This window comes from Trypanosoma cruzi, genomic scaffold (genome assembly GCF_000209065.1).
Source record: "Trypanosoma cruzi strain CL Brener 1047053516701 genomic scaffold, whole genome shotgun sequence".
Taxonomy (NCBI): domain Eukaryota; phylum Euglenozoa; class Kinetoplastea; order Trypanosomatida; family Trypanosomatidae; genus Trypanosoma; species Trypanosoma cruzi.
The window spans coordinates 18,900-28,778 of NW_001849353.1; the positions used below are offsets into that span (position 1 = coordinate 18,900).

Consider the following 9,879-nt stretch of genomic DNA (forward strand, 5'->3'; position numbering starts at 1 on the left):
TTTTCTGTATGCATGTCTGCCCGTCTGTTTGTTTTTGTGCGTGTGTGTTTGCTACGAGTAAGACGGAGTGTGTGGGACTCCAATGAAAAGAGGGAGGATTGCCTCCACACGCTTTCCTTCGCTTCCCCACTCCCATTGGAGTTTGATGCGTGTTACGTAAAATTTATAAATCGCCGGTGTGTCTCTGTGTGTATGGTACTTATTTCTGAGTGAGTTTTACACGAGCCAATATTTCTCTGGATGATATCTCGAACCGTCTTCTTTACTTTTCTTTTCAATACTTTTTCCTTCTCATTCTCATTAGCGCACTTTGTTCTCTCTTACGTGTCAAGGCGCGCATGTCTCTTTTTTTCTCTGTCTCTCGCTATTTCTCTCTCTCTCTCTGTGTATGTGTGTGTGTGTGTGTGTTGGGCCCACATTTTCTTTAGTTCTACAGGTATATTTGTAGATTACAATAACGTGTTGTCACAAGACGCGGCTTGTGTCCGTTTGCGAAGGATAATAGCGTTGGGAAGGGACAAACAAACGGGCACGAGGGAATTATGAGCAGTGATGGCACGCCGCAGCTGGCGGCTCTGAAGCAGCAGCCAAGTGACACTACCATCATTGATAGAACCATGCATCTCTTTGGTACCACCCAGCAAAGTTCACATGAGTGCGACATCGACTCTCTTCCGCTTGAGTTTCTCTCCACGAACCGCGTGGTGTCGGTTTTGGAGAAGGCCATTGAGCGGTTGGAGCTGCTGGGTCTTTTGGATACAACGGCACCCGACGAGGGGGCCACTCGTCCATTTTTCCCCGCGATTGGCAGCACCACAAATGTAGGGGATGCCGGCCGGAACAAGTCTTCCTCTTCTTTCACACCGCGTAAGGCGGCGGTGATGGTTGCCAGGAACGAGGAGATCTCAACCAGGACAGTTTCTGAGCTCAACTCGGCGTTGTTGGCTGTTGCAAGCACACAACGTACCGGGCGCCCCACCGTGGCGGATTTGGTGGAGGAGCAGCAACGGCTGGAGTTGCGCTACGGAGAGCTGTTGCGTCGGGCGAAAAAGGCGAAGCCAAGTCCTAATGAACCGGAGCTGGACCCGAGTTGCTTTGCCGCCGTTCAAGACACGGAGCGGGCGGCTGTTATGGAGGAATTAAGGCAGACATCGCGACGACTGCGTGAGCACAATAAGGCACTTTTTATTCAACTCAAAGATAATCCCAATGATGTGGACAACTGGAAAAAGATTGGAAATGAGAGGTCCGAGTTGATTCAATTGCTGCAGGCTCTTATACGGGAACTGACATCAGGATACAACGCTGCGAAGGCGGCTGTTACACAAGGAGGATTACCACGCCCCAACAGTAGACGCAAGCGCTCCGGTGTCTCGGAGAGCATAGGGACGGAGTCAAGGGAGGCTACGATGTCTATCGTGAAAAATCGCTTTGGTAGCACCATTCAAATGAAGCGAAGTGTACGAGGCCCTGTGGGACCTCGTATCCCTCTAGCATCGTTCTTTGAACGCTTCGCCAAGTTAATTTCAGACGAGCAGAATGCTCAACGCTGGGCCGATGAGCTACTTCTCAAGGAGAAGGAAATGAATCAGAATGTGAAGCAGCTTCAGTACGACCTCAAGGCTGAGAAGGTGCTGAAGGAGAAGGATATAGCCGAACGTCGCCAACGCATCGCCGAACTGAAGGTCAAGGTAAGACTGGAAAAGAAGCATGTAAAGGAGCAGAGTGAGGTGGTACGTGCCGAGGTAGAGGCTTTGAATGAGGCGAGGCAACGTGCCGCTCGTGATGAGGAGCGCGTGGTGCTCGAACAAATACGTGGACTGGAGCAGGAGGAACAAATGGAGAGTCGGGCGCATGCGGACTTCAAGGAGCACCTCATAGAGCGTACCGAGGCGATGGATGAACTTGCGAGCCAGTGGGAGAAAAAGAACCAGACTGAGATTAAGCGGGTTGAGGCACGCAAGATTGACGTTGAACAGATGCGGCAACAATGTGCGGAGCGGTTGCAAAAGGCATTGAAGGACAAGGAATTTGAGCTGCAGCTTAAGTCACAGAGGGATGAGGAACGCAACCAGGAGGAAGCGGAAAGGACGGCAGCGGAAGCTCAGGCAAACCGGGAATACGACGCGGTTTCGCAGATTCAGTCTGCAATTCGAGCCATGTTTACACGACAGGCTCTCATTATTCTTAAGAAGAAGAACAGGAAAAAGCGGAAGGCAGAAAAGAAATAAAATGGCCATTGAATCGAATGGATGAAAAGACAAAAAATACGGGAGTACAAATTTATTTCTACATCATATCTACTACGTGTGCATACATGTACGTATGCATGAATACACAAAGAAAAAACAAAGCAAAACAAAAAAAAAACACGAGTGGAAAAGCAGTACGAATGAATGCCTGGAGGATAGAATGGATGGGGGATCCTATTTAGAAGTGTGCATCTATGTATGTTGATGTGCGTGTGTATGTGTGAATGTATATATGTTTATTTGGTCCTTGTTGTTATTTTTGGTGTTGTTGTTGCTTTTTTTAAAACTTGTGTTTTAGTTTCACTGTACAACAAATGCATTTTTACCACAATGTCTGTATGTATAAATCGGTTACGTGGGAAAGAAATGGACCAGTGCGTCTTCAATAGAAGAGAAACTCGTGTGCAAACATGGAGTTGCTTTTTTTTACTCTTCGAGTCTTTTTTTTTTTTTTTTTCTTTTACATATACCTTCTTTAAATGCTTTTTTTTTATTTTATTTTTTTTCTTCCGCTTGTCCCTATCAACTTGCATGAGCTGTTCCTTATGATACATTGTGCGTTTGAGAGTCTTTGTATTGTTTTCTTTTCTTTTCTTTTCTTTTCTTTTTTTTGCATGACGGCACCTTTACGTCATCCCTTTCTGTACGGTGACATGTAGGGGTTGTCTGGCTGTGTGTGTGTGTGTGTGTGTGTGTGTGTCTGAATGGGGCGGCGCACTCTGTCCATGCAGCGGCGGAAACGTTGCAAGCCAGAGGGGAAGAAGGAGAAGGAAGAGGTGGTGGAAGTCATGACCGCGACGTCCTCCACGACGACGCGGCACCCACAAAAAGGAAGGACGACACGTATGACGGAAGAAGAAACGGCCGCGTTGTTTCTTGCCGATCTGGCGGTCGCCACCACGACGAATGACGATGCCATCGCTGCCCGTGGGACAGAAGGAGGGCTGTCAGAAGCCGTGAAAAAGGGAGACAACCCATCGGCTACGAGGATTAAAAGCAAAAAATCTTCTCCGATGGCGCCAAAAACCACACGCAGCGGGAAACGTGTCCCTGCCGACACGAGGAAGACCAGCACAGTGAAGCCATGTGTGTTGGGGTCAATGGATCTTTCAGCGGTGCCGCTTGAAGAGGGCGAGGAGGATCCTTCGATTTCGGCGGAGGTGCTGCGGCAGACCGCTGTATTTCTTGCGCGCCTCACACCGGCACGGTCGCAGCAGTTTTGGGCAATGCGTCAAGTGGCACGTGGAGAATTGAGCGGTCGTTCGGCTGCGAGAATGAGAAGGACGGAGTTGACATCGGATGATAATGTGAGGGAGTGGGATGAGGACGATGAGGAGGTTGTTGAGTTTACATCGAGTGGGGGTGTCTATGATAGGAAGGTTTCTAGCGCGGCGGGCAAAGAAGAAATGTCTTCTTCTTCTTCTTCAGAGGGGGAGGGGGAGGAAGAGTTCGTTTGGTCAACAATAAAAGGAAATAAAACACATGCCGCCGCCAAATGCAAGAATAGAGTGGCGAATAAAAAGAGGCCTCGTGGCGGGGCGCTTTTCAGCAGTAATCCGGATCTTTGGGACGACTGAGGGCAGTGGGGGTGTCTCGCTCCTTTTTTGCACCTTTTTTTTTTTTTGTTGTTGTTGTTTCTGCTTCTCACATTCTCTGCAATGCATGTCGTTTTTTTTTTTTTTTTTTTATGCTGGCGGCCTGGAGGATAAATGAATTTCCATCTTGGAGAAAGAGGAATGACGATTAACCGCAAAGAAAAAGGGTACCCGTCATAAAATTTACAACTCGAGGGTTTTTTTTTTTTTTTCCTGTGTGTGTGTGTGTGTGTGTGTGTGTTCGGAGAACAGGAAAGAAAAACCGTTAGGCTTTTGGTTAGGCGGTACACGTGCACTGCTTGTGTGTGTTTGGAGCCCTTATGAATAAGGAGGTGTTGGATCATGAGACTTTATGTATATTATTTATTTATTTATTTATTTGTCGCAGATGTTGTTTTGTTTGCTCTCTCTCCTTCTTTCTCTCTCTGTCTCTCTCTCTGTCTTTGTCTGTCTGTCTGTCTGTATGCATGTGTGCTTAAAGAGAGTATTGTGTCGATGGGTGCGAGTAACTCAGTCTTTGTTGCGTTGTGCAACATTGTCAAATCGTTCTGCACACACAGCTTTGAACTGTCCGTCATAATTTTTGCGGGCGTGGTGGCTTATGTCATTTGCATGCGTTTTATGGATCCTGTTTGTATGAAGTTGTTGGAGCGTCGTATTTGCGGCGTCGACATCAACAAGACGACGCTGGAAAAGCGGAGGAAGATAGCAGAGAAGCCCCTCAAAGCCCTGGGGGAGGAGGAAAGGCGGCTTGTTGTGCCAGAGTCCCTTGGCATCCTTGCAGGCGCCGTGTATTTGTGCGTGTTGGTGCTAGAACTGGCAATTGTGTTCGGGCCCTCCATGCACAAGTTGGACGGTGCGATAACAGCCATCACGGTGATGTTGCTTCTGGGATTTGTGGATGATGTGTTGGATGTGCGCTGGCGGCATAAACTTCTTCTCTCGGCCATTGGAACTTTTCCAGTGATGTTGACATATGACGGAAGTGTGTCCATTGCCGTTCCACGCCCATTACTACCATACTTTTCCACATCTTTTGTGTATCTTGGCGTCTTTTATCTGCTGTATTTGGGCTTGCTATGCATTTTCTGTACAAACAGCATCAACATCCTTGCGGGTGTGAATGGAGTGGAGGTGGCGCAAAGCATTGTCATTGCCTTCACATGTGTTGTTTACAACATTTTTCAGTTGCGGTTAGAGATGGAGTTTCAAGATGGATTAATTGCTTCTGGCGACATGTATGTTCATAAAATAGAGACAGATGGCGGTGGTTCCATGCATGAATTAATGGCAATTGCACTTTTAGCACCGTTTATAGGTGTAAGTATAGCGTTATGGCACTACAATCAATACCCTGCTCGAATCTTTGTGGGTGATAGCTACACTTACTTTGCGGGAACTGTACTTGCTGTTGCAGGTGTGACAGGGCAGTATGGCAAAACCCTCATGTTGTTTTTTATTCCGCAACTTATTAATTTTGCTCTTTCTCTTCCGCAATTGTTTCATTTTTTGCCTTGTCCGCGTCATCGGGTTCCGCGTTGGAATGCAAAACAGGATGTGCTGCAAAATAGCGGAAATTATACGCTTTTGAACGCCATTTTGTGGATTTATGGGGACATGCATGAACGAGCCCTGACCAATGCGGTAATGAAGATGCAAGTCTGCTGCTGTATCTTTGGCCTTTTGGTGCGGTACCTTTTTGCATCCTATCTGTATGATCATATACAATAGAAGGAAACAAAATAACCTCTTTGTGTATGTTTATGTGTCTGTGTGTGTGTGTTTGTGTGTGTGTAGTAGTGCGATGAGGCAACCATGCATCTTGAGGTATTACTGGGAACTTAATATGGGTCCATGGAGGGGTATGTGGGGGAAAAAGAGGGCGCATCGTTTCTGTCTTGTGTCCTCTTTGATGTTTATTCTATACATATACATGTACCTTTTTTTTTTTTTTTCCTCTTTTTCGATATCTACGTATAGATATAAACGCATACATGTATGTGTGTTCACTTCTTCTTTTTTCTTCTCTCTTTTTTAGTTTTTGGAGTGCAATGAGTACGGTGTCTTCGGCCACTGCAACTAATGGCGTTGGCATTCACTTTGACAATGACGCCGCTGCCGTTGCTGCTGTTGGTGGTGGTGTTCCTGTTGGTAGGGGAGGTGGTAGCAGCAGCTTCACTGCATACCACTTTGCATCTTTTGCCGCGATGGAGGTGACAGTGATAATCGTGCCGCGTTTTACGATGCCACGCGTTTTGACGGCGTTTGGAGGGCGTTATGGTCCTTTCGCACCGAATTATCCCGTTGAATTGCCACTTTGGCTCGCGTTGCACATACGCCAAACGGATACATGCACGATCAATCCGCCACCCTTCATGACGATATCGTACCTTCGCAATGTGGTCGAGAAGGAGAAGGAGAATGAGGCAACCTTTGAGGCACTGCCGTTTTATTTCTTTGAGGTGGTGAAGAAACTCTGCGAGAACAGCGCTGCCGCGGAGGATGTACCGCATGTGGCCGAAGTTATTCGTCTTGTAGGGGAAATCAAGGCGATACGGTGGCAGAAGTTACAGAGGAGCATGGCTGTGTTTGAGGCTGAGGGCTCCCCTGTGTACATCCCTGGCATCAAACTCACCAACATTGTGAATAATGAACTGGAGTATCTTCGCAGATCTTTTTCGAAGGTCCTCCAGCAGGCGGCGGAGATGAAGCGACGCAGGGAGCAACTTATTGGCGGGGCGGTAGAAGGCATGACACCAATTCGACCAAGCCGTGGGGCACCTTCAACGCCGGCATCCTCCTCTGCCGCAGTGGACGCACGCATGTCAACGCACAGTGGCATCGACGGGAGTTTCATCACCAGCACCGCGGAGGACACGACAGCCCCCACAGCGACGTTGCACGGTGCCGAGCAGCAGTCCGTGTCTAGCCAGGGCCCGACCACAACGGCCTCCTCGGCGATGGAACCCACAGAAGCGTTGACCACCGCCACGGAAAGCATCGCGTCCCCACCCGTGAAGAAGAGACGGACGCTGCGGCAGACATAACAAATTATGCTCCACGCACATTCGTGTGCACACGGAGGCAGAAACTTCTTTAAGCTCTCTTGAGACAGGCGCTCAAAAGAAGAAATAGTCCTTGGAGGATGTTTTTTTTTTTCCTTTTTTTTTTTTTTTCTTCTTTTTTTCTCTGTGTGTTTGATGGGAAGGGGGATGTTGATCGGCACTCCTGCGTCTCTTGCAGGGTTCTTTCCGTTAATCCTTTTTTTTTTTTTTTTGTGGTTTTTCGTCTTCTTTTTCTGCCTCTTCCTCTTGCCGTTGCTGTTGCTGTTGACATCTGCAGGCTTGTGTGCACCATTTCAGTTGAACGGAGGAAACGAACAAACAAACAAAACAAAACAAAACAAAACAACAAAACCAGCGCTCGTCTGCGGCATACGTGTGCACGGGTTTAAGAAGGCAGAGCAGGAGAGAAGGAATATAAATTGGAGCAAAGAGGGGGGAGGGAAAGAAAAAGGAGACAAAAAAAAAAAAGTAAAACAACAGCGAAAAGCAAAAAAAAAGGAAGAGGACAGACGAAAACAAACAACAAACAATCAAACGAAAAAAAAAAAAAAAACCGAAAGGGAAAGACAGTGAAAATGGACTTTTTCCATTCCAGTAAGCATACTTCATCGTTTTTTGTGTTTCTTGAGAAGATGCAACACTACCCTGGCGACACACTACGCGGTGTGGTCGAGATAGCTATGGAAGCACCACTTTGTTTCACGACACTGCAGGCCTGTGTTTTGGGAGAGGAGACGACACGGTTTGGTACGTCTCTGACGAAGCGAATTGACACGGAGACGCGATACACGACATTTTACCGTCAGAATGTTATATTGGCGGGTGATCCTCCCAACCCTGAAACACGCTCAGCGTCCGAGGAGGATTTTAGCGATGTCTGGAGTGACAATGGGGGTAATTTTATGGAAGGCTCGGGAGCCAAAACCGTCGTAACAAAAGGACTCATGCCGGGGACGTACAGTTTCCCGTTTTCTGTGCGGTTACCAGATGTACTGCCTCCATCTTATGTGGACCACCGCAATACCGGCTCTTCAAAATTGTCTTATGAGGTGCGGGCTAAATTATTTGCAGGCTCACGTGTCCTGGCGAAGCACCGAGTCTACTTTTCTCTTAAGATGCCTCCGCTAAATCCAAAACGATGGATTAAGGCACACGTGGATAGGGGTTTTTTCTTAATTACACCATCCAAATCGGCAGTCGCAACTGATGACGGGACTGAAGCGAGTGAGAGCAATACGGGCAGTAAAACGGTTCTTATAGACCATCAAGTGTCACTTGAAAGTGCGATGGAACCCGGTAGGCAAGGCGGTGAAGGGTCTTCTTGCAGCAACGACTTTTTGGGGAGTACTTTTCAAGACGCTACTGCGAAGGCTTTCTTAAAAAACACAATGAATAATTGGCCTTCACCCGTGTCTGCGCATGAAAACAGCAGGAGCGAAGGCACGGATGGTACTTCGGGGATTATCATTCCCGGGGGAAATGAACATATTGCGGGAAAACGAACATGCGAACACGTTTTAGAGCGGACGGAGGGTAATGCCGGTGCCCACCCCTCTCCCTCCGCTTTTTTGAGGGAGAATTCTTCTTGGGAGCATCATCTTGAAGTGCCCGTCTATGGCGTCTTCAAGAGAGGCGTCGTTGATGTCTTTTTGATAGTTCATCAGATCATCGGCACACGAGGGAGTCAAATCCGATTTCGTGCCGTCGTGGACAATACGCGAGGTGCGTCATCTGTGACAAAAGTGAAGTTTCAGATTGTTAGCCACATCACCATGAGATCCCATGCGGAGGAACAGGATTATAGGAGCGTTTTGACAGAAAAGGTGCTGCATGAAAGCATATCTCGTGAGGAGAATCATGGAATTGCGGAGATGGAGTTGGTCCTTCCAGGTAATACACCACTCACACTTTTTACCCCCGGATACTCGTGCCGTACGTTTCTTGAGGTAAAGCTCTCATACTCACAGGGTCTTTTAACCCAGTCGGGGTCAGCGGGGGTTGAGATTGCTATTGTGGATCGCTTTACGGACTCGGATAGTTCCCGGCTTTTAAAACACTGGACCAACCGCTTTCTTGGCAGGGAGCTGGGCAAAAATGTGTGCACTTCCCCAGATATCATTTGTCCTTTTGTCAAGAATGGGGCAATGAAAGTCATTCAGGAGGAGTGCGAACGGGAGGTGGACCCACTTTTATCTTCACAGTCCTCCACATCTACCGCCCACGGGGGGACCAAGGCACCAGGCCGACGCCATCAAAGACACCGTCTCAATTTTGATGAGGTTGCATATTATGCACGCGCAATGGATGCCACCAATCCGCTGCTGACAATCCCATGGGATGCACGCATTGAGGTGGAGTAAAATTTTCCTTAACTCCCCAATTACCCATACACATTGCAAATAAATTCTAATTTTAATCATGTCAGTCACGCATGTACACTCTTTTCTCATACCAATGGGCTGCTGTAGGTATGAAGATAAGGCAGAAAAAGTGGACAGAAGCAAATAAAAAGCTATATTGAATGGAAGCAAATGAAGTATGGCTCTTTCCCACCCACCCCCCACTCGCTGAATTATGATCCCAGACGTCCTACGTACAAATAAGAAGAAAGAGGCGGAGAACAACGAAATCAAAAAAATAAAACAGCCAAAATAAAAAAAAAAGGGGAATAGAAACGACAAATGGGAGAACAAAAAACTAAAAATATTAAGAGAAACAGCGAGTTGAGCTTTTTTACCTTCCTCTGTTTTTTTTTTTTTTTTTTTTTAGAAATACATGTCTACGGCGGGAGTGTGGTTGAGTGTGGGTGGTTTTTTGTGGTTTTTTTGTGTTTTTTTTTTTTTCCTTTTCCCCTCCTTTTTGTGCAGATGAGTATATGAGCACATAGGATTTGATTTTGATGTGATGGTGCGGCTTTTTTTTTTTAATCCATTTTTTTATTGGTGCAATTTTTTGAAGAGAAGAGAG

The 9,879-nt window shown here is 47.1% G+C and overlaps 5 protein-coding genes across 5 annotated transcripts, besides 20 other annotated features; all 5 read left to right on the forward strand.

Annotated features, from left to right (window-relative positions):
- Positions 1–4,156: part of a sequence feature (heterozygous, Esmeraldo-like haplotype) that runs on past the window's edge.
- Positions 342–383: a sequence feature (CT-rich).
- Positions 384–408: a microsatellite.
- Tc00.1047053510283.120 (hypothetical protein, conserved) lies at positions 543–2,231 on the forward strand (the record flags this gene model as incomplete). The annotated part of the gene is made up of 1 exon (XM_807414.1): positions 543–2,231. One exon carries the CDS (start codon positions 543–545, stop codon positions 2,229–2,231), a length of 1,689 nt encoding a protein of 562 aa, XP_812507.1.
- Positions 2,437–2,488: a microsatellite.
- Positions 2,673–2,761: a sequence feature (T-rich).
- Positions 2,832–2,864: a microsatellite.
- Positions 2,924–2,952: a microsatellite.
- On the forward strand, positions 2,957–3,829 carry Tc00.1047053510283.130 (hypothetical protein, conserved; the record flags this gene model as incomplete). The annotated part of the gene is made up of 1 exon (XM_807415.1): positions 2,957–3,829. One exon carries the CDS (start codon positions 2,957–2,959, stop codon positions 3,827–3,829), a length of 873 nt encoding a protein of 290 aa, XP_812508.1.
- Positions 3,921–3,941: a sequence feature (AT_rich).
- Positions 4,062–4,088: a microsatellite.
- Positions 4,157–4,200: a sequence feature (haploid, non-Esmeraldo-like haplotype).
- Positions 4,190–5,578, forward strand: Tc00.1047053510283.140 (UDP-N-acetylglucosamine--dolichyl-phosphate n- acetylglucosaminephosphotransferase, putative; the record flags this gene model as incomplete). The annotated part of the gene is made up of 1 exon (XM_807416.1): positions 4,190–5,578. One exon carries the CDS (start codon positions 4,190–4,192, stop codon positions 5,576–5,578), a length of 1,389 nt encoding a protein of 462 aa, XP_812509.1.
- Positions 4,197–4,228: a microsatellite.
- Positions 4,201–4,295: a sequence feature (areas merged during assembly that could not be assigned to a particular haplotype. This can correspond to areas where the two haplotypes were merged or to regions with more than two copies in the genome that were merged during assembly.).
- Positions 4,251–4,308: a sequence feature (CT-rich).
- Positions 4,296–9,879: a sequence feature (heterozygous, Esmeraldo-like haplotype).
- Positions 5,600–5,642: a microsatellite.
- Tc00.1047053510283.150 (hypothetical protein, conserved) lies at positions 5,842–6,894 on the forward strand (the record flags this gene model as incomplete). Its single annotated transcript, XM_807417.1, has 1 exon — positions 5,842–6,894. The coding sequence occupies one exon, from the start codon at positions 5,842–5,844 to the stop codon at positions 6,892–6,894; it is 1,053 nt and encodes a 350-aa protein (XP_812510.1).
- Positions 6,996–7,034: a microsatellite.
- Positions 7,233–7,258: a microsatellite.
- Positions 7,316–7,479: a sequence feature (A-rich).
- Tc00.1047053510283.160 (hypothetical protein, conserved) lies at positions 7,488–9,272 on the forward strand (the record flags this gene model as incomplete). The annotated part of the gene is made up of 1 exon (XM_807418.1): positions 7,488–9,272. One exon carries the CDS (start codon positions 7,488–7,490, stop codon positions 9,270–9,272), a length of 1,785 nt encoding a protein of 594 aa, XP_812511.1.
- Positions 9,659–9,679: a microsatellite.
- Positions 9,723–9,773: a sequence feature (T-rich).